The sequence below is a fragment of the Serinus canaria genome, chromosome 1 (assembly GCF_022539315.1).
Source record: "Serinus canaria isolate serCan28SL12 chromosome 1, serCan2020, whole genome shotgun sequence".
In the NCBI taxonomy this organism is placed as follows: domain Eukaryota; kingdom Metazoa; phylum Chordata; class Aves; order Passeriformes; family Fringillidae; genus Serinus; species Serinus canaria.
This window is the reverse complement of record NC_066313.1, coordinates 43,567,213-43,591,499: the sequence shown is the minus strand read 5'-3', so window position 1 is coordinate 43,591,499 and position 24,287 is coordinate 43,567,213. Positions and strand designations below refer to the sequence as shown.

The 24,287-nt window shown below is 37.1% G+C and overlaps 1 protein-coding gene across 2 annotated transcripts in view; it reads left to right on the top strand.

Annotated features, from left to right (window-relative positions):
- MICU2 (mitochondrial calcium uptake 2) overlaps positions 1-24,287 on the top strand; it is a 134,499-nt gene that overhangs the window by 53,342 nt on the left and 56,870 nt on the right. For both annotated transcript variants that reach the window (XM_050971352.1, XM_030234538.2), the window contains exon 2: positions 16,868-17,015. In XM_050971352.1, coding sequence (XP_050827309.1) covers positions 16,868-17,015 — 148 coding nt within the window. The remainder of the gene's footprint in view (positions 1-16,867; positions 17,016-24,287) is intronic.

The following is a 24,287-nucleotide window of genomic DNA, read 5'->3' as shown; positions in this document are numbered from 1 at the left end:
TTGGTTGGACTTCTTCTGTTGGAAGATAACTTACACTTAGTGGTTTCTAATAAGACATTGAAGTGTTGGTTCATGTTTTCCTGTGTTTAAAAAAAAAAAAAAAAGACAAAACAACTAACCAAAATCTACCTGAAATTAATAAAAATGCAGCAGAAAACAGCTTCATCAAATATCAGACAAATTGACAAGAATTATAGTAAAATTCTGTAGCCTTATTGAATTTCTGGCAGAAGCTAGAAGTAATAATTAAACTAAAACTTGGAAGTCATTTGGTCTGTTTAAGCAGAGCCTGCCATTTCAAATTGTTATTGTCCTTGATTTGCTGTTGGCATGAGATGAGCAGAGACTCCTTTAATATTGCATCAATAATTAGAAGGGAAAAGTAAAATATTTGAAAAATTACTAAAAATTGTCTTGCAAAACACAGTGCTATTATTTGAAGTTCTGGTAGTTTTCCTGCAAATAGAATCTGGAAACATCTGTTGGCTGCATGCTTAGATAGGTAGAGTTTGTGCATGTTTGGTGAACCTGGTCCCAACTCCATCTTCAGGGACTCACAGAAAGAAGCCATCAACCTGTCCCAGATCCCTAGACAGAACATTGCTGGTTATTCAGGGTTGAATATTGAACTTCAGGTAAGTGTGATTTGAAGTGGCAGGATTACATTTGGGAAAGTAAAGGGGGGTTTTGTGGTAGGGCTTTTTTTTAATGGCAGCTGTATGAAGCTGCTGAGAAGTGTGGAGTGATCGAAGTAGTCCCAGCAGAGATGGATTATTGGAAAAATGCAAGTGAGGTGGGCAAAGCTGCCTGATAGATTGCAAAACCATATGATTAATTATACTGATCACATGCATATGGCCCCCATATAACTAATGTATATTTGTGTGCAGAGATTTATCCTCCCCGCCACCCTTTTTGTAGTAAAATTCAGAGCAGTGAATTAGGAACGATACAATCAGATATAAAAGGATTTAGAACTGTTTAGGTGACTGGGCCAGCAGCTGGCAAACGTGGTTCACAGTGGAAAAATGTAAAATAATTAGTCTGGGAGCAAGAAACCAAAGGAAACACAGTGTGTGCTGCAATGGAACAATCATTCAGCACACTGACTAGGAGAAGGATTTGAAGGTTATTGTGGAAAAATCATTGAAACCATGGGGCTTATGCACAGCTGCAAGAAAGTAAGTTACTAGGTTGTATCAGAGGGATAAAATACAAAATAAGAGGCGATATGGTTACAGGAGTGTTAGGCTCCATCTGGAATACTGTATAGAGTATTGGTCAACGTGCCACACAAGAAATATAATGTCTGGGAAAGAGTGAAAAAGCAGTGAGAGAGATAAATACTTTATGTGTTATGTAAAAATTAGGGAAGATGATCTAGGAAAACAGATATATAGATATAGATAAATATACTTCTCTTTGTTCAAGATTGAAAATTGGGAGTAATCTTAAAAATGAGGAAATAGAACTGCATATAAAAAGTGGTAAGGATCTGGAATAAATTATTATTTCAGAAAGTCTGAAATAATTTGGAATACAAAATATACATAAATTCGATAGACTTCATAAAAAGAATTAAGGGAAATGACAAATGAGATAAATTTGTGATTGAGGTTTTTAAATTTGAAGGCAGGCAGATTAAGCTGTTTCCCTTTTCACTGCTCTAAAAGGTTTGCAACTTGAATGATCATAGTTTTCAGATTTGTAGTGAGGAAGGCACATGGTTTTTATCTATGAATTATGCTTTTTTTGTCTGCTAAGGCTAGTTTTAGGTACACTGGGAGCAACCAGACTCTTCATGTTGTGTACTAGTAATAATAGCGTGTTCATTCTGCTAGCACTTTTCTGAATTTCAGAGACCTGTAACTAGAATATAAGGCTGCCTGTCTCGTGCTTCTGCAGTGCCATGTCAGGGTAATGATTCACATACACAGTTTGCCACAAGTTTGGAAATGTTTTCAGTCCTGGTTCTTCCATGGCAATTTAGAGTTTGTGTAAGTGGCAGAATTATAGTTAAGATGAAAAATTTGCTAAAGCAATTAAATTATTTTAAGTAATAAAACTCCCTTTTTTTTCAGGATTCAGCACTTGGCTGGGTGGGATGCTTAGCTTTTAATGTCTAGCTAGCTGCTGAAGGAGCAGTAAGACAGCATGTGATTAAATGAGAGAGAACTCTGTGGACTTCAGTTCTGTTGAGAAAATTAGCTGTCTGCATTTTTGAATCTAAACCAAATGCAGTGGATCACTGGACTGAAGTTTGAGACAGAAATTTATCAAACTTGGTGTAAATTGCTAACTTCTCAAGGAAACCTTTTCCATTTTGATACCTGCTTTGAAAATTTTGGAGTTACTTAGTTCCTAGTATTTCTTCTCTGTTGTCACATAGTGAGGACAGTGAGGACAGTTCTCCTGTAGACTTTGTATTTAATGTGCTGGGGCCATGTGTCTCTCAGGACTTCTGAGGAGGTATGCAACAGAGACCAGTCATGATTTTACTTTTTTAGGTAGAGAGTCATGAGACTTCAACAGCCTGCCTCTGAGGCAGGCACCCAAATTCCTGGTACATTACATATACATTACCAAGGGAATGAAGGAGTTCCGAAGGGGAGTTATGAAGCCTGCAAGCTTTGTAGACACCAAATTAAACCAGTGTGAGTGGCAGCACTGCTTCTGCTGTTAACTCTGAGTGGCAATTTAGTGCAATTCAGTGCAGGTTGGAAAGTAGCCTCTCATTAATTTAGGTGGCTCCTGACAGTATTCAGAACTTGAAGGACTTCAAAATTGAGTATCAGCCTTGATATCTGCATCTCTCTTTAGTTTTTCCTCATAGATCATGGCTTCTTGACATACCTGTTACTTTCAGTTTTATTTTTCCTTTTTGTTTCCATCATCAAAGTCACCTCACTGAAGAACCTGATCTTTCTGGAGTCAGTGGAATCTCCGCAGTTTAGACACCAGAAATGTATTCTGTTATTAACACCCCTCGTAATTAGTGCTTGAATTCTGGAAAAAATATATCCCAAAGATGTATTATAAAACGTTAATCTTTACTAATTAAACAGAATCTGATTTTCAACCATATTGCTTTTGACCCGCTTTTGATACCATCATTGCATATTGTTTCCAGGATCTAAAGAGTGACATGCATAATTATTAGACCTAGGTCTGAAGACCTTCAGATGATACCTTAAAGACAGTTTGGCAATAATAAAACTGTTCTAGCTGGATTGATGAGATTACTGAAGTGTAAGAAAATAGATCAGTTTTGAGTAAAACTATGTATAGTTTAATTTGAAATGTGCAGCTGCAGTTTTGCAGAAAATAAAATATATAGCAAGCACAATGCTTATATTCACCCTGAAGTTAAAGCATTTTTTCCAGCTATCAATTTACAGCTTAAGATAATGGATTTTGGCAGTGTGCAGAGCTATTAAGTAATGTTTATTAAAATGGATAAGAAAGGACTTAAGAGGTGGCCTGTAAAAGAATTTTTGAAGGGCTGGTTAGTGAAATAAAGAATAGCATTTTCTCCTAGAAGTAAAGTTTTATATCTCTGGAAAAGTCATTAATGAAAAAGATTGTGATGATATCATCTTATTATTTAATGCAGTTTATGAACTGATATGGAAACTGTACTTAGGATATTTTTTTCACTTCTACTGTGAGACTGAAGTGTGTTAAACATCTATACTAGAGAGAGAAATAATCAATTATATTTAAGTTTGCCTCAGTCACAAAACTAGCATACAATTTGACATGACCTTAATATTCCCAGGGTCTATTATGCATTGTGCAGTTCTTCAGAATAGGCAATAGATGTGTGAAACTCCATGCCAAAAGTCATTAAAGCACTAGAAGTTTGCATGGACTCAAGGAGATGTTGGGTAAATGCCAGGGGCACTTACATAGCCAAGAATTGTTAAATACATAGAAACCACATCCAGCTCAGGATGTCCCCGAGCTCAAAATAAATTAATACTGAGAGAATATTTTTATTCCTTCCTAAGCATTTGCTTCTGACCAATGCTTGAATTGATGCATACACATTGCAATTGGATTTTTAGTACTTTGTCCAACTCACTGAGATGCTTTGACCTTGCAGCCACACACCATAAGGAAAGAGAAATCATGCTGGATGAGGTGGACCTTTGGTCTGACCCAGCACAGTCATTCCTCCTGTCTTCTGAGATCATTTGTGACCTAATTCAACCTTAAATGTTTTCCAAATACTTTCAAGATAGGACTAGACATGTACATGAGTTCAGTTCTGAGCATGAGCGTAAGTCTTACAGTGTTTCTAAACAGAAGTGCTTTTGAAATCTGTAGGTTTGCTAACAGGTCACAGAATTGACTGCCAAGGCTATGGAGCCTTGGGCAAAGGGATGCTAAGGCCGTTTTTCTGCAGGTAGAAGCAGGGTATCAGTGTAATTGCCTTAAATGAATATGTCTCTTGGCAGTAAGGGGTGCCCTGGGGCCCTGTTTTTCATTGCAGGGACTCCCCAAAGGCTGCATGCCTCAGTGGACATAATGGCGTGGAGAATTTGAGCTTGACAGAGCCCATGCCCAGGATGCAGTGGGGACCTAAGAAATATGCATTTCTCTTTCATTGTCTTTCAAAATGAACAAGGTTTTTCCTAAGCACAGTGAGAACCACCCTGTAACTGGTTTCTGCCCATTTCTCCAGTGCCTTCAGTGTTGCCCCCAGAATGAACCTGTGGTCTCTGCTTGATGGTTAGTATCAGCTAGAAATCAAGTCATCCATCTCTGCTTTCAAACCTTAAATTATTCTGGTGGCTAGTGAAACTTCTGCAGCAGAGCAGGAGAAAACTAACATGCATTACTGTTAGTTAGTGTTGTAAACATTTACAAATGGACAGTCTCTCTTGAAAAAATGTACACATACCTGAGGTCTTAGGAAATCTTAGAAGTCATTTTTTGACGAGAGAAAAGAGTTTGAACAAAGCATTTATTTGGCTCCGTCTGGGTTTTACATAATTTCATCTTTCTTGAATTAAATGTCACAGTCAAACTATTTCACTAGAGAAGTATGAGATAAAGATAATCTTAAAAATTTTGAAGAGGAGAAGAGAGAATTGCATCAGATAGAGTTTTGGACCTCCCAAAGAAATGTAAGGTTTGTGCTAATAGCACAGTCTGCTTCCAAGAACATGGCAGACTTGATAAATGAAGCAACACTGATAACTACAGAGGTCTTGAAAAAGAAGATCAGCACATGCTTGCTGACCTGTTTAAATGGTACTACAACCTCTGCAAAAGCTGTTTAAGGCGCAGCCAGGATGGCTGAAAACAACTTTATCTCTGGTGCAGAGGAATGTAGCACAGAGAAGTGGATGACCTACTAGGTATGGGGTTTTCCTAGATTCAGATGCTGCAGAGAAGAAAATTTTGGTTCTGGTTGTGACCTTGCAGTCTCACTGAGGGTGCAGCAGTGATGGACTTTGAAGGGAGGATTGAGAAAACATACTTGAACTTTCATTATAGAAGAAAAGTACAAAATTAGAGAATGGAATTTATAAACACTGGTAAAAAATGAAGGGTCAATACAACTCTGCTGTTATCAGGAATACACTGGTTTTACAGTCTCTAATAGCTCCAATTAAAATAAATATTTGTCAGTGTAACTCTATTCACAGAGTCTGATACTGAATTTGACTTTTAGGATAACTCTTGATAATTCTAAATGGAAAAGTGACCTTTTGAATTTCTCTGATGTAAATCTAGTATTCTGAACAATCATCTCCTTGATGTCCAGTTTAAAGGTAGTAAGACCTCTTTGCAAATACAGTGTGTGTGTAAATTTAATTTGTTTAATGAATTCAAACTTCTGTTACCTTCCTCTGGTGCCCTTAACTGTATCTCATCTGTTCAGCTCTCTGTCGATATTCTATTAGGGGCTGTCAAAAACTGATTTTAAATATTCTGATCTACACAGCAATGTGCTAGAACTTTGAAGATTATCCTTGCCAGTTTTGTGTGTGATGCATTTTGCAATCTGTTGAAAACTTCAACTATTACACAAATTCTTTGATTAAATAAAATATGCTTAGATCAAAGGAAATATGTTCTTTTGAATTGGGGATATTCTAAATTTCTAAGTTATTTTTTCATATATTTTGAATTTATTGTGAATTTTTTACAAACTAATGTTGATGAAAATATTTCATTAGTAAATGGGAATACCAGAATTTAGATAAAACTTTTACTGTGGCTTCTGTTTTTCTGAGCAAGTGGTGCAGTAGAACTGTTTTAGCTGTCTCTTTTCATCCAGTCTTTCCATATGTAATTTCTGTATCAAATGAAAATGTTGTAGAGGAAAAATTCTGCATAGGTAGAAAGTTTAAAAAAATAAGCAAGTCTATGAAAAATATGCCTAGCCATAGGAAAATATAGTGTGTTTTAAGACATTCAGGTTTTACACGTGACATTGTCACAAGATCAGTGACTCCTACAGAAAACAAATCATTTGTTTAGAAGGGAAGTCAGCAGCTTTATGGTGAAATAAATATAATTTTACAACTTAATTACAGTATAAACATTTCTTGTGGTTGCAATGACTTTGTTGTTATTGTTGTATTAATCTTACAGGACATATGGATATTTGTTTTGGTACCTCCTGGGACCTGCTAAATCCTCTGAGCATAGCTCTGACCACTCTTCTAAAGAGCTTAACTTGTTAACCATTTTTCATTTGTGTGACTAAATGTTTAATAAATAAAGGGGGGAAAAAGACAGAAAGAAAAGCTTTAAAGATATTCTATTTTCGTTTCTTTACAAGTTGTTATTCTTTGATTAATTTGCTACTCTGGAAGTTTTATCTAACAGTGTTAGTTCACTGAAATAAAGTGAAGAATTTCACACTTCCCAGCTGCTGTTGAATGCTTCTAGGAGGGTTGATGGTGGTAGTCTTTTCTATGGCAACCTAATCAGTTAACTCCCCTTCACTTACGGCACCTTTTTAAGTACCAGACTCTCTGAGAACTGAGAAAATATCTTGGTATAGCATAGCTAATAATGGGGGTAAAATCAGATGGAATTCTTGAAGAGTAAAAAGTATATTGTGACTTTCAGTTAGGGATTCCTTTTGTTTTCTATTTGGTTCTTTATGCAGAAGAGCCTGGAGCATATAGATCTGTCCTTCTTTCATTTTGGTGGGGTTTTTTTTCCCCTTGAATTTGTGTGTGTCTTTATCTTGAAAGATTTTTTATAAAAGGGCTGGAGAAAAGCTTAGAAAACTTAACTTCCCCCTCACACACTTCCAGAGAGTTTTTAAGCTTCTGGGGGAAGGAGTAATGTGATTAGTTCTGTAATGTTCACATTATCACAGAAGGGAATTCTGACACTTTCTGAACACAGTTTTCTTGTCTTTCCAGCAATCTGCCACATCTAGGATTCTTAGATATTTTTTCTTCAGGGCATTGTATGTTTTGAGTATTGCCTACTATTTGGGGTCTTCTTCATTTTAGACAGTGATTTTTTTTTTCTAAATTTCAGAATATTTTTAAGAAATGCTTGTGTAGTTACAATGGCCTCTTCTGTTTTGTTGTGTTTTAATTTTACTGGGGGGGCTGGGTGTTTTTTGCTTGTTTTTTATTTTAAAAAACCCCACAAACCACAAACTGTAAAACTTGTAATTCCTCTACCAGTATTTACTGAGTTTTATGTGGTTTTGCTGTAGAAAGCCATCCTAAGAGTGTGTACAACTGGTGTGTTCACTGGTATAATGTACAGTGACTTGTAACGCTGTTAAATACGTGTGTGGATTAAAACAAGAGCCTTAAAGCACAACCCTGTAGATCGTGCTTTGCATGAAGAATAAACTAAAGGCTCCTGTCTCAGTTGAGCCAGCAGAACTTTCTTCCAAGAATCAGCATGTTTTTAAACTGAGTTTTCTTTATGTCAGACCCTTCCAAAAGGGAAGCACTGAAATTTGGATAAATTTGTAACAGCTACAAATTTCTTTTAAAGTCTTTGCAGATTGGCTAAATAGAAGCACTCATTTACAGAATCTGATGGCAGCTAGCATATATTATAGTTGGATATTTAAGATTCTAATTTTTTTTTCATTCTTCTATAGTGTCGTATAAGCGTTTTTAGGCCTTATGTACATGTTCTGTTTGGTTTGGTTTGAGTTCTGTTTACTCTTCTATACAGAAACATAGTTCTTAGTCCAGGAAGATGAAGTCACAAGGTATTTCCACTTGGGGGAAGCTTGTCTTTGGTAGAGAGGTAGTTTTAAATCCATAGGTTCTGCTGCTGCGGGGGGTTGGTTCTGATCAGTGCTGCGGTAGCCTGGTTGGCAACTGCAGCACTGGCTGCATTTCTTGTAATGCTGTCTCAGTGTCATGGTGAAAATTCCCTGGCAGAGCAAGTACAAAGTACCTAGGTTAAAAATTAACAGGATTTGCCTAATTATATTGGCACACAACGTGTTTTAGGGAGTGATACAGCAATCCAAGGCTCTTCTACTCTTGTTGGAGGCACTGTGCCATCAGCCACTGTTTAAAACATTTTGGATGTGCAAACATGTTAAGAATAGTGCTTAAACAAGATGGATATTCTGAAATGTGTTTCAAAAAACACACAAGTGACAGTGTTCTCTGATGAGAGAGAGGCTGTTTCTTCCACCGTGTTTCCCTTGAAGCCTGTACTTTGTGTGTAAAATATCATGGTGGTGGGAGGACTTTGAAGGAATACTTTTGGCACATTGTTGCAAACCCAGGGTATACAGAACTCTTGAAAGTGTATGTAACCATTGACAGAGGCACTTTGGAGTTGTTTTAAAAACCTTGTGAGACAAATTCTGGTATATTTCTGTTCTTTTTATTTCTCCAATTATCACTAAACTTCCTAGTGTCTTAGTTCCCATTTCATTGTATTTACCACTTCTCACTTTACCAATTCTCAGCCATTACACAGATTAGAATAGCTGCCTTGTTTCTAGTCCCTTTTATTCATACATGAACACAGATATATTTAAATATTCACAACCATTACATGCCAATGGAATACATTTGTTTAATTACCAAAAAAAACCTACTTGAAAATGTAACCACTTTGCTTTTTACTATGTAACTCGACTGTCTGCTGCATCAAATCTAGCTACCTTATCCTCAGAGTTTCATCACTTTAAACTTGAATCTGTGCTGCTTTGTTTACCTATAGGAAAGTTGCCTCCTCTTTTTGTCATCTTCTCCCAGTCTAGGTTTTAAACATGCCTTCCCTTAGGTTCTTCTGCCTAGGTCACTACGCCCAGCATTAAATATTTACTCCTTTAAATTCTTCTGTATGAGCACTGAGTCCAAAATTTGTCTTGTTCAGAACAAAAGTTGTCTAGCATTCAACCACCTACTATTAAAGCAGTTGATTTTTTTTTTTTTTTCCTGTCTGTACAGTTGTTGCAGGACCAAGCACTATGACAGTAAAAACCTTTTAAAGCTATAAATCATCAGGTAAATATATGGCACCATGCAGCTGGCATGAGTTGGACTGCAAAACTTTCAACAGTTTGAAGTTGCACTTCTCAAACTCAGGCATATATAGTCCCATTCTTAAGGGTGTGCAGTTAAAACTCAATCTCATGTAATAAATGGATTATCTCTTGATGTAGTTCAGAACAGATGAAGTATAGCCTCTGAGTTACCCAATCAAAGTGAGCAATTATTTGAAAGGGCATATGGTTTCCTTCTGCAGCAAAAGTACACTTAAGAGGTGAATTCCTATCAGCTTGAAAATCCTGAAGATCTGCAAGCTCAGGGTAAGCAAAATCAGATGGCTTAGAAGCTTTCCTAGCTCCTTCTGAGAAGGTGTACAGAGAGACACTCCATACATCATTTGAATTGCAAAGGAGGAGATAAAATAAAGATATTATGGCATTTCAAAACAAGCTTGATCAGCAGGTCAAGGATTTCTGCCCCTCCACTCTCTCATGAGACCCCATGTGAAGAGTTGCATCCAGCTCTTGAGGCCTCCAGTGTAAGAAGGACATGGACCTGCTGGAGTGACTCCAATGGAGGGGTACAAAAATGATCCAAGTGCTGGAGCACTTCTCCTATGAAGCAGCTGGAGAGGGACTTTTTACAAGGGCATGTGACAAGGGGTGATGGTTCTAAGATGAAAGAGGGCAGGTTTAGATTAGATATTAAGAGAAAATTCTTTGCTATGAGGATGCTGAAGCAGCGGCACAGGTTGTCCAGAGAAATTGTGGATGCTCCTTCCCTGGAAATGTTCATGGGTGGGCTGGATGAGGCTTAGAGCAAGCTGATCTAGTGGGAGGTGTTTCTGCCCATAGCTGGGGATTGGAACTAGATGATAATAAGGTCCCTTCCCACTCAATCTGTTCTATGATTCTGTGATTTTAAAGGCACACAATAAAGCACCACACATACTATCTTTCAAACAATACACAATGTGTATTGATTACACACCCACCCATAGTATCTTGCAAAAATATCTAGCTCCTCTTACTTTAAAAGATAAATGTATTTGTGTCTTCACATTTTAACTGCTCTTTAATGTGAAGTGATTGACTGAGAAAGATCAGTGAGAAGTAGATGTGACACATTTTTCACCCAGTCTATTGACTGTCAAATACAATGTAATGAGCTCTCCCAGAAAGTTGTATGGACATGTTTCCTTGGTGTGTTGTCTTTGAGGCATCAGTGTGGTCTCCCTGCCACTCTGTATGTATTTAGTACTTCTGCACCAGTGTGTTTGAGTGGTGTGTCAGCCTCATTAGGGGAATGTGTAAGTAGGCTGGTGTGATAACTTGCAAGTAGAGGTGAAAATGTATGGTTTGTTAAATTAATTAACTGGTTCCCTGTCTTGTTAGAGCTTGGGTACCTTATCTGCCTTTCTTATATTCTGTTAGGGGAAATGTGTTAGTTTCCTACTTTGTTTTAAGCTTATGTTTAAAAATGAGCTCTGGTAAGGTAGAAATTCTAGAACTAAATGCTGAAATTAAAAACCCTTATAAACTGAGACTGTTTTCTGTATTATCCTCATGTTTGAGTTAATTCTCCATTTGGTATGGGTGCTGGTAACAGTAGATCTGCTCTGTGTGCACAATTTAGTCTGAACTCAGTGAAATGCAAGGGGAGGGAGAGAAAAATTAAAACCAGAAATGGCAGGGGTTTAGATGCAAATAAACTCCTCAGCTGCTGCTTCAAACATAACCGTCACTAATTAGTACCAGCGCAGCCAAACTGACCGAGCAGCTATTTGAAAGAAAGGAGGGGAGTGGCACCTGTTAGTGCATGGAAAGGGCTTCTTCTGATTTTCAAGTTTTTATATTCAGCCGTTAAGAGCAGCCAGACACAAGACTTTTGCATTCTCATTCTTCTCTTGTCCTTATTTTAGCAGTCTGTTCTCTGTCTCAGAAGTAGCTCCTGAGGAGGTATTTTTAATCTCTTGCCCTTTTCATATTTAGGGATTTCAAGACTGTTAGAGCTTTTAGAAATGTGGTTGCTTGTTCAGTTTCAGTCACTCAAATACTTGGAATTGATTTCCAGAGAAATACGTTCTCTGTATAAGTTCTGTGCTTTCCCGTCCCCCCCCGCCCCCCGCGCCCCCAGCTCTCTTTGTGTCCAAGCTAAGTTTGATTTGCAAGCTCAGAAAACATAATGTTTAAAAAAGTAATACAGATCAAGTCACATCATCAGAACGTTTTGATTCTGATCTTATTTCTTTAACTTGGTGTTGGTGCTGGTAACTGGTGCATTTAATCAAGACGTGGCTCACTTTCTTTATTGTAAAAGTACCAACTACTTTTGCACATACTTATACAAGCTTTCCTAAATATTATGATTTTGAGCTTTCTGTAAGTCACATATTTCTGTCAAATGGATTGCTTGTCAAAACTCTTTTTCATCTGTCAATTATTGCATCGTATGAAACTTTGAAACATTGAGTTCTGAGCATTATTCCTCTCTGCATTCAGCATGCATGCTGGGTATGTTAACATGTGCAGCAGAGTTGGAGGTCGAGTTACATTTTTTTGTTATTTTGATCATTGTAAAATGGATTGGGTTGAAATTGAGATACAATAATGACACTAGTTAACTGCAACGTTTTCATTTGTCATACAGAAATTTGATACAGAGTTGCTAAATCCTTCTGTAGATCTAGTGTGAATTAATGGCTCCAAACCTGAGGCTCCCTGAGATCTGGCTGGCACCAACTCGATTTTATTTACATGCACACATTGGTTTAGTTATTCTTGTAGCAGGTAAAATGAGTGTTAAAAGTTAATTCTTTCAGATGAGGAGAAAAAAAATATTGATCCCCTTTTCAGATGGGGGAGGGAAGGCCATCTTAATTTTATTTTTTTCAAAGGAAAAAGGAAGGAAGTTATGTAGATAATAGAAGAAAGAAAGGCAATGAAAGGATACAAAGAAACAAAATAAATAGATTGTATGGAAAGGAATAAAGAAAGAAAAATAATTTTGGAAAAAAATTAACTGGAGAATGTATTCTATTTTATAAGCAGAGAAGATTAAGATAGAAAACTTGAAAGGCACAGGTGCATTAAAACACCAAATGCTGTGAAAAGGGACAAAAATTGAAATTAATTAATTTGAAATTGAAGGGAGAGATAAGTGCACATGATATTGTAAAATAATTTCTCTCGAATAATCAGCAGCATATATTTGAATTTGTACTTAAAAATTACTTAGATTTTTAATAGGTAGGGAATTAGTGTTACCAAAAATCACATCACAGTTATCAGCATTATCAGTAAAAACACAGGTAAGGGTTATCAAAGTTTTATTTATGTAACCTTTCATTTTTACTTAATTTATTTTTAAAAAAGCCAACAAAACAAAACTACAAGCCAAAGATTGAACACCATGAAATCTTTAATAGCATCTTAAGTTTAGGAGACTGACTGATAAACAGGTTAATTATATCAAGGTGAAAATTTATTGTTTAAAGTAATGTTGTTGCCCTTAGGCATTTCTCTGTGCAGGAAGCCGGGAAGGAAACCACAGTCTTTGGTAAAGCTTGTAGATGCCAGTGGCTGGTCAGCTCCTGATCCATTGCCATGTCACCTGCATAGCATCCTCCTGGAGCCCTTTTCATGTCATTCAATTCTAATTTACCATCAGCTGTCATAGCTTTACCACTCACATTCTGAAATTGGCACTGGAGGCTTGACATAAAACCACAGAGGTGACTAAATTCCAAGGTAAAGCTAAAATTCCATTCTCAGTTCTCTTGTTTGTGGAGCACATGGGAACACCCAGTGTTTGAAGCCCCAGCTGGACCCACACACAGAAGAACAACCTGAGAGAGGAATTTCAGCCCAAGCCCTACCGTTAATGCCACATAGCTCTTTGTGGTTGGATTTCTCCTGTATGGCACCGTTAGAGGCAGAAATAAGCCCAAGTCAATCCCAGAGTTGTTTTAAACTATGCCTACAAGAATCTTGTGGTAGTAGTAATAGATTCTTCTCACCCATTGTGCCTCAGAAATTTAAATTTTTGTATCCAGCTTGCCTTGAGCTTGCACTGTTGCAAACTGCTTAGGTGTTAGATTACAGATACCTTAATATCTGAGGTTCAGCCTTAAATACATCATTATTTCTTACGTAATTGTTTTTTACAGTATACCTGTCTTTGCTTGAAACTCATTTTGTGGAATAAAAGAGTAAAACTCTGCTTTTTGCCCAATGCATGCATTTTTATGAGCAAAATGAGCTTTCACAGTATTTTTTAAAATGTCAGGAATGTCAAGTCTTTTTTATCTGAAGGACTCATTGGATGACTCAGGAAAAACTACTTAGAAATTAGTCAGGATTTAATTAAAGTGGGAAGGATACTGAATTGTGAAGAGAGAGCTTACTCTCCTCTGCACTCATTAGATTGGTACTTCAAAAGAAGATCAATCTTAAGTGATTGAATCAGCCTTTTCTTCAAAACATAATTTTTATTTAATCTTTGGTTAGGCACTTGGAATAATGATTGGAATAGTTATTCAAACATTTATCTCTTCTAAGAACAAATGGGAGTAATGCTTATAAGTTTTTTTTGTTTTGTTCTGTTTTTTCCAAAAATATGATCTTCCTACTTCTTCCCATGTATTTCTATCCCTTACCAGCTATCTTTGGTGGGTCTGGCACCCCTGCTTATTGAAGACTTGGAGACATATGTATTGGTGAAGAAAATAATAGTGAATGAGAGGGAGAGATACAGCTTTTAAATGAGGTGGTAGCTGGTCTAGCTGAGCTCATGCTCATGTCCTGAAGGGTGTTCTTTGCAGATGACAGATTTCTTTAATAATGACAGGATGTCAGGAATTTTGCAAAAGCTTAGGGAAAAAAGTAGGAGATGGCACAGCTGATTTATTTCATCCTGTTTCATTCTCATTTGTGCTAGTTTTGAAGCTGATGTTCGTAAGAAGCTAGCCAAGGCTGTTTTGTAAATCAGGGATGCCAGTTTCACAAAAAGAAAGGGGTTTGATGAGTCCATAATCACATGTTATTGTAAATCTGATAGGAATAGGTTCCTTTCCAAATACAAGGCACCCTTAGGAGTTAATATGTGAACATGTGAACACAGAATCACAGAACATGCTGAGTTTGAAGGGATCCATTAGGATCATTGAGTCCAAGTCCTGGCCCTCCACAGGACACCCCAAGAGTCACACCATGTGCCTGAGCACACTGTCCAAGTGCTCCTTGAACTCTGTCAGGCTGGTGCTGTGACCACTCCCTGGGGAGCCTGTTCCAGTGCCCAAACACCCTCTGGGTGAAGAACCTTTTACTAATGTCCAACCTGAGCCTCCCCTGACACAGCTTCAGGCCATTCCCTCGGCTCTGTCACTGCTCACCACTGAGAACAGATCAGTGCCTGCCCCTGCTCTGCCCCTCACAAGGAAGCTGCAGACTGCAATGAGGTTTCCTCTCAGTCTTCTCCAGGCTGAACAGATCAAGTGACCTAAGCCACTCCACAAAGGACTTTTCCTCAAGGCCCTTCTCCATCTTTGTTGCCCTCCTTTGGACACTCTCTTAACAGTTTAGTACCTTTCTTATATGGTGGTGACCAGAACTGGTACCTGTATATTTCAGTGAAAGTTGTTCACTGCTGAAATTCAGTGTTCTATTATCAGTAACAAATTTAGCTGTAGACAGAATTCAGATAAATACTGCAAAATTAAGAAACTTGAAAATCCAGTTGGTTTGACCATGTAGAAATTGCTTTTTACTTCTTGTCCAAACTTTTTCTTTGTATTTATGCAGAAAGATTGCTTTTCGTTACATAATTTTGGTTAAAGGACAACTGTGAAACCATTTTGCACTTTTTTTTTTTAAATTTGCCATTGGGGAAAAATTGCTTTCATTACTGTGAGAAGGATGTGATTTTAATAAGAATGTTAACGTTAATGACATTAACAGCATGTTAATACCCAGCAACCATGAAATATTCATTTGAGATTTGCAGTATTCGTTGAGTCTTGTTAGCTAAGCAATTATGGAGTCACTTGTCCCCTAAAGTTTTAAAAAGAATAAAGCTACATTTGTTGCTATATTTGATTTGTTTTTAAGCAGTATTTTCCAGAACATGCAGGTCTGAACAGCAGCAGTGCTCTTGGGATGTAGGCAGTGATAGAGCTCTATACTGTAAGAAGCTTAAAGCAGTTCTGTCTAAACCAAAGCAAGTCTTGGCTTCAGATACTTAGAGTTAGCCCATATTTTCCTTACATATCAGAATATGACTGTTTTAAATCTAAATTATGAGTCTTGTTTTTTTCTTGTTGTTGGCTCCCTCCCACCCTTCATTGAAACCTGAGGTTTGAGGAAAACAAGCATGCTACAAGGGAAAACTCAGATTGATTGTAACAGGTGCTTGTAGCCTGTCATTCAGTGAAATACTTTAACAAGTCCTTAATGCTAACACAGAGCTGCAAGGCATGGGATTAAATGGCAAGTTGAAGCCTTCTATTTAGAAATACAATAATGTATAATATAATAGGTGATGGTAATCGTTCCATGATTAATGTTCAAATTCACACAGTGTGTGTTCTGAGTTTCTCGTTTTCCTGTTGTCACTTACCATCTCTGAAATCCTAATGTGTAAATACCTCTGCTTCACTGGGTCTGTGTCCTTGTTTGCTGCCAGTGAGTGCTGGTGCTCATCATCAGAGTATTGTCTGGTTTCATCCTGAGTCTCTCAATATTAATGAGGAGGGGGTGAAGTTGGAGATATTTTGTTTGCTTGACTAGTTGAATCTTTGGGTTTGGTGGTATGATCTCTGACTCTTTTGTTGGTGTTTTCATTGCTTTTCCCATTTTTTGAATTCTCTGAAAGACAGGCCCGTATTTAAACTAGAACATCATTATTCTCCCATTTTAGGAGTTGCTTCACAGTTCAAAAATTAACTTCAGGAATGGCTCATTTGCATGGATATGCAGTGCATTTCAGCCTTTGCTGAGCCAGCCACTAACCTGGCAAAATACTATTTACTGTTTGGTGGGTTTAAGTTTTTGTTGAGTTAGCAAGCTGAACTTACTTCAGCAAGAGTCCAAGTAGCAGAGCTGGCAAACAAGGAGGTGCAGGAAGACAGGGCTGAGAGCAGGGGAGTGGGAAGCAGGATCAGCCTTTGGAGAGATCCAGCCATTAATTTGGCTCACGTGTGTTGTTAAAGCATGCTCTCAGTGAAGCCAAAAAATACTTTGACTGTCATATAAGCATGTCTTGCTTTAAGACTGTGCCATAAAAGCTTTTATTGCCAGTAGCTTTTTGTTGTGGCTACCCACAAAATAGCGAGGTTGATCAAGACTGGGTATAAGGTTTTTTCTAATTACATCTTTGGTCTACAAATGCAGTGGTCTTTTTTTCTTTTTCAGAGGGAAGATGTCATTCATGCAGACGTGGATGAAAGACTGTCTCTTCGAAAGCACCGCTTCATGCATTTTGCATCGTTGGAATATGAAGGAGAATATTACATGACACCAAGAGATTTCTTGTTCTCAGTAATGTTTGATCAAGTTGAACGTAAGTTGTTTTCTTGTCATTGTATTTGTGAAGGAAAAGAATCTTGCTGGTCCTCTTAGAGATGCCATTTGCAAACCACTGGGATAAGATCCTTTATGTTACATAAATCAGCAGAAGCCAATTTTTAAACGTTGCCCATATGGATTGTCACAGACACCGCTACCCTTTACACAAGTGAAGTGAGGCTGATGATTTAGAAATCTGGTGACTTGCTGATGACATCTCTGCATAATTTACATGACTGATCAGTATATAGTTCCTCAATTGCTTACATGCCACAGAAAATAGAATGAGTGTATTATAATAGTGTTCGTACCATTCCTGGTCCTGTTATCTTCTATCCACTTCACCAGCAAGTAAATTCTGTGACCTTTTTTCTTAGAGGAGGCAGTGATGGGAATGAGTTGAATGAGGATAATAGAGCCCAGAGTTCAGTTCTACATTTTTATGTTTTCTACATTTTAGGTTTTAAGTCTCCTTTGATTTTTACATAACCTAGTTAAGAACAAATCAAAATCACAAGTGTCTTTTCAAGAAGAACTTTTAAAAGTGTACTTTCTGGGGAGAAGATAGGAACAGCACACAAATAAAAATTCTGTCCCATTCCTTAAGCTTCCTTAATCTTTGTATCTTCTTCTGTTATTTCCATGATACAGTTATGTTTTTAATGATATATGCTTTTTTTCCTCAAAAAAAAAAAAAGGGTTTTACAGTTTTTCTAAGATTTTTTTTTTGCTTTTGAAAAGTTAAGTTTTTCAGTTTCTAGAGAGGATTGTCACTTAGAGGACAAATACTCTGCTAGTTCATCTGCAGAGGGAAAGAGGGAGAATTCCCAGCTTTAGTAGTTGTTTGATGCAATCTGCACATGCTGACCAGGAGAAATGTTGTCTAGCAAAAGCCATTCAAAGCCTGGGATGCTCTGCCCACCTACCAGCAAATGCTGTAGAGACTTGGGAGTATTGAACTGGAAATCCAGAAAGGAATTCAAGGCCCTGTGTAAGGGTGTGAGAGACAGGGAGGAAGAAAGAGACCAGAATGCACTTTGATTGAAGCCTGTCGAAAATCTAGGGCAGAAAGCAGTTTCAAAGAGCTGCAAGTAGTCAAATAGGACAATTATTATTAGATAGAATTATTGGTAATAAAAGAAGGTTTCCAGTATCTGCCAAAAATCTGTAGGTGATAAGGATACATGAATTCACTGCTGACACACAGCTTCTAATATTACACAAAGCTGAATATAAATCCTTAGAAGAACTTTATGACCTTGAAAGTCATGGAGATTTTTAAAATGCTGTTTTTTAATTGTATGGGTGTTAGACTTCGTTCCCCCTCAAAACTGAAGTCATTAAGTTAAAAACCTGAAAGGGAGTTTTCCAGCCTGAAAGACAGTGAATACAGAAAATTTTGGTTTTTAAGGTGTGGTTTTCAGACACCTTGTTCTGAAGACAAGGTTAGAGAGATAAGTGTTTTCCAGTTCTAGCCATTCATCCATATTAATTAGTTGCTCCATATAATAGTACACAAGCAGATTTTTAATGAAGTGGTATGTGGTGATATTTATTTGTAATGCAGCCAAGTTAATTTCAGTTGCTTTGCTAATATGAGTAGGAAATAGCATTAAACAGAAGTGAATAAATAATGACAAGTAAAAAACCTTTGCTTTAATGCATATTTAGCATTTCAAATTGAGGTCAGGCTTGCAGCAGTAGCATCATAGATGCTTAATAGAAAAATGTTGACATTTGAATCTAATGTTCCTAAATATTTTTTTAACTGTCATTGGTATGGATTTTTTGGCCAGTAGCATAAACACAGTGGTAAGCAATTCTCTTGGTTTCTCTTGCTTGGAATTTTACATTTTTATGTGACTGCAAACAGACACAGACTTTGATAGCAGAGAAATACGGCACTTGAAGTATTTTAAAGGAAGTGGTTTTATTCATGGTGTTTCAAAGAATTTCATATGAGGAAAATAAACAGACCTATCTCAAGTGTCTTTCATGGTATATTCAGAGTAGGTCAAGATAGTGAACATAATAGCAAAGCAGCAGTTATTTTGGAAGCTTTCTGCTTATATAATAAAATAATTCTCTTTCACCCTGAACAGTGCCCTTAGAAAGGAGAAAGGTATGACACCACTTATCCTAGAAAGCTCTTCACTTACTGCATACTTAGATGCAATTTTAACATGTGGTCCTACGTACATATGGTGAGTCTTACAATGCTGAATATCAAGCTGTAATGATTTGGTTATTCTCTACCTATGTTTGATTAATAGCTAATAAGTACAAAAAACCAAACCTCTCAGCAAAATCTGAAGCACCCTGGCATTAATTCATCTTCATAAATATTTGCTTGGAGTTTTCCAACTGGAAGCTGTTTATGGTAATATGGAGGACTTAGGGCTGTTCTAAAGTTTTGTTTCTGCTGTACTTTTTGCAGAAACATATGGCCAGCCTCATGAGCAGTTTAGTTATGTACATCATGAGATACTGCTGAGGTTGATCTGTCCCTATTCAGAGATAAACACTCCCACAAGGGAAAAAGGCAAGCAAAAGGAGGTATGAGAAACACATATGAATTGAGAATAGGAGACATTGGCCAGCCAGCCTTAGGGTTTTTTTGTTCATGGGTGGTTGTCACTAGAGAATTACTTTGAAATCTCCTGTTAGTTTTTAAACATAGTCAAATTTTGTAGAAAGTAAGTGTGGTGTTGTGTAAACCAGAAGAATTGTTGGTGCTAGCATTAAAAAATACCAAAATATTTTAGTTATGTGCAGATTGTCAAGTGAATTCCTGTACACAGTTGGGTGGAATTTATTGCTGAAGCAAAAATCTTAGGTGTGGCCTTTGACAAGGTTGCAAAAGATGCAATAAATTATAATTTATTATGGAACACTTTACCAGATAAGCAAACGGATGAACTGTACTGCAAATATATCAACTGTCATCCAACCTAAGTGATCTTGAACCCTGCCTGGTAGACCTTAGTTCACTACCTCTGGTCATTTATTTCCTGGTGCATGGGTTTCTCTAGTACTCCTTTTCTTTAAAATAGGCAAAAGTTGTGAAATATTGGCATTCCTGTTAATTAAATCACACCTTCAAAGTTATTTACTGTAAGGGTGAAAATGAAGAAAAATATTTACAGTACTGCCATGTGAGGAGGATGAGCTGATAACAAATGCAGTCTCCTGACAGACCTTTTGACAAAGCAAAGAGTTCTATAAAGGAATAAAGACACTATCCAAAAAAAATTTGCTTGCTTTTAGAGGCAGTGCTTCTAACACCAAGTTACTCTGTGAACATGTGCCTTGTTCTATTACTGTTAGTTATTTTATGAAAGGAAGCAGCCACCTCTTTATAAACAGTGACAAACAGTAAATGAGATGTGGTAGTGTGGCACAGCATTTGTGCCCGTGCAAAACTAATATGACAGCATTTTTTTCTACCAGTTAGTTCAGTGCATACTAATTGCACCATTGGGGATTTTAGATTCATGGCTATATGCCATGTAATCTTATGTTAAAACTGTTACCACAGGGATATGTGGGAAACCATTGCAAAACCAGCCAAGTTCTTCTGGGTAATCTGTGGGATGTTCATGTAAATCATCATACCTGATGCAATGATAGTTTAGTGAAAAAGTGTTTCCTGTTACTGTTCTTACTGTGATGTAAAAATACTTTACAATGCCCAGTAATGTGATGTAAAATACTTCACAATATCTAATATAAATTATATAAACTTGATGTGTTGCATCAGAAATTCTAGCCCTTCTAAGATCACAGGTACGGGAAGGTTAAATTATTTGTGATCTTAGAAGTGCTAGAATTTCTGCTGATTTACACAGAATTTTCATTGCAGTGCAGGAGCATTTCTGAGAGACAGTTGTGCCTACTTAGGCTCATATTCCAGATTAGATAACTAATACTGTGTTAGAGCTCCATGGAAATACCATCTCTGTTGTGCTGTTGAAGAACACATAAGAAAATCTATATTATTTTTTGAAAAGGAATGCAAGAGTCCATCAGGAAATGAAGATGTTGCAATGCACTGAATCTGAACTGTGCTTATGTTCTTTTTTTTTCTGGAGAAGATTATTCCTCTTCCAGGTAGAAGACAAACCTTCAGGTTACCTTGTCTGATAACAATTGACACTTGCTAAATAAAGATCTTCATCTTTCTGTATCTATTCAGTCCAGATTTATTGTGTTGTAGCATCTTCATTCACTCAGCTGTGGTAAAAGAGATCTTCCTGCGTTCCATAGTACCAGGGTACCAGAGGCAGTATTTCCATGGCAGAGTCCTGTCTGTCAGTGAGGATAAGTGTGTTGTAAGTTCCCTTGGAGAAGTTGTTCATGTTGGTTAAGCTTTGTGTGGGTACACAGTTGGTGAAAAGTTGGTTTGTGTTTGCAGCCTGATATGATGTGTGGCTTCCTGTCATATCATCAGCGTGGTCGTGGCTGTGAGGGAATCTGAGGAAAGGACACAGTGCAAGGCTGTGGTGGCTAAAAAATTGAGTTCTCCATTGTCCTTAGTTGAGGTCAGTGCTGGTGCAGTCAGTGATGTTAGGAGGGCCAAGAGGGACCAGGCAGTAGACGAGCACTTCAGAATGAGCTGAGTCAGTCTTTTTATTTTTGGGTCTTGAGGTTTTTGCCTTTGGCAGGGGTTCAGATGCCTGTACTTCATTGTCTTCATTTTGACCTGAATTTCATACACGATAGCTAATCAGACTGGTGTGAGTCATGCGTCAGTGTCAGATCTAAAATCTGGGGTTCAGAGTCAAAGAATAAGATTGAAGCTTGTCTAAATGGAGAAGCTTTATATGGGAAGTAGGGATTGAAGTGTTGTATGAGGAGCCATTGAAACAGCTGGGAGCTGAATTCAATTCTTTCCAATTTCTAATGTGTTAACAAAGAAATAGTTTTCTCTCCATCTCTGCATTTAGTGGGTTTTTTTAGCACAGATATGTCATTGTTGCTCAAATCCCCCAAACACAGTAGAGAACTCTGAGTGAGCATGACAAAGATGACCCCTTGCACAGTGGTAGATGGAAGCTAAAGTGAAGATAAATCCAAAGAAAAAACATGATGGTTTAAGGTCATTAGATTAATCTCTTCTGAATTTTAGAAAATGAAACATAATCAGCCATTTCTGCCCAAAGCTTCTTAGTCATCATTGTTTACTCATTGCTTAAAGTGGGATTGTGAGTAAAGGAAAACACTATTTCTGTTAGGGAACTGAACAAAAAAGCAAAGATAGGCATTGATTGCTGAAAATGTCTTCCATACTGTGGATTTTTCATCCTCAGCTAGTCTTAATCACCCAAAAAGCGTTAGGAAATCGTACCACCACCCTGTCAAAGTCTTCAAAATAACTTAGTTTCACTTTCCCTTAGGTGTCCAAGTAGAACAATGAAATAGGTGTTGTGCATAAAATACTATATTGTTTTAGATCTAATGTTGTGCCTCAGCCTTGTTGGTAATTAATTAAACTAAATAAGCGAGTTTTTTGTTTTTTCTTTTGTCCTCACCAATTGGATGTTAACTCTGATAACTAACACACATAGGCTGTATGTTTATCCGTAAACTAATTTCATGGTAAATAGTTCTTTGTTTAGAAATATGGCAGAAATTCCTATGATCTTGATAATGTGTATTTATGGCTATTATGTCTATATGTTTTGTTGTGAACTCAAAATAAACACTAATCCACTTTCATAGTGGTTGCATCACAAGGTGCTACACAACAGAATCAAGGCTGGGATTCTTGAGGAGAAATGCAGTGTTCCCTCCTGCAGCATTCAAATCTGCTCTGCTGGCTAGGCTTCTTTTTGGTGTATTAACCATTGGCCTCTGTGCCAACTTCTTTGTTAGCTCCCATATTTCAGAAGCGTGTACTTGATGGGGAGTCTGAAAAACAGCTGAAGGGGAGCAGTGCTGAGAGCAGAGGTGTTAGGTGAGTGCTGGCTTCCAGCACTGGAGCCCTGTGGCTGCAGCAGCAAGTGTGTGCATGGTCAGAGAGGAGAGCAGGAGAAAAGGGAACCATGGAGCAAAATCACTTAAAAATGAGCATGTTTTAATATATCATTGCAGAGAGAAAATGTCTTTTTTTTTCCCCTTCAGTTCTATTTTCCTGCCTTCAACCATGTTGAAGGTACCTGAGATACATTCCTTATATAGTTAAATAGAAAAATATATTTTTGATCCTTAAATTTATACTGAAATTGTATTAATTACATTTGTATGTTTGCAGGTATGTCTGTGTGAGACAACAGTAAGGTTATATTGAACTCATGTCTCTGTTATGATTGATTCCTATTTTTCCTTTTGTGGCATTGATGACTGGCAGAAGAGAGATGGAGATTGAGAGTTCCTATCTCAATTGACTGCAATGCTTACTGATTAGGTCAAAACTTGCACAAGATGATTTGAAAATACATTAATAGCTATTTACCTTTCAGAAAAACAGTTCAATGAGAAAATAAATTACAGCTTCTGAATGAATGAAAGCAATTTATAAAACCTCAGCACAAAACTCAGCACAAAAATAGTACTGATAATAAAAGTGATCAGGCTTCAGCAGAGTTGTGAGCAAGAGGCAAGTGGTCTCAATGCACATCTTGAAGGATTTGGTTATTTAAAGTGTGAAAGTTATCAGTTATGTAATGGCATCTGAAAGGAAAACAGATTCCCTGAAACGAATGAAAATATATTGTGTGGGTACAGAATACTTGTAGTGCAAGTAATGGAAAGATCTGGTTATTAATAACAGGAGTCTGCTTGTTGTATAAACATCATCTGCCTTAGAATTTCAGAAGTCTTGCAACAGTTTCTGCTTTAGTCAAGTATTCCAGTTTTGTGACATGCTAATGTGATATTTGAAATACCTAACAGAGAAGTCACTTTTTTTATACATATGGGCACATTTCAAGAGCTCATACAATCATTCTTGGTCTCTGAATATTTTTCCTATCTTTAAAGATTTTTTTTTTTTTTTTTTAGAACACCACACACTGTTTCAACTACTTTTGTAACATACTGTCAACATACCACAGAAAATATCTTTGGGATTTGTTCTCCCACAGGTTCCAAATACTTTTTGACAGATTACTTCAATATTTTTTTTAATATAATTCAGTGGAACTTAATCGGTTCTGAAACATGCTGCTTAACTGACAATTAAGTCTTAACAGATGTGGCGTGAAAACAGATTGAATGAATTTTTTCACTCTTAAGTGTATTTTAATTTCTTGCAACATATGTCCTC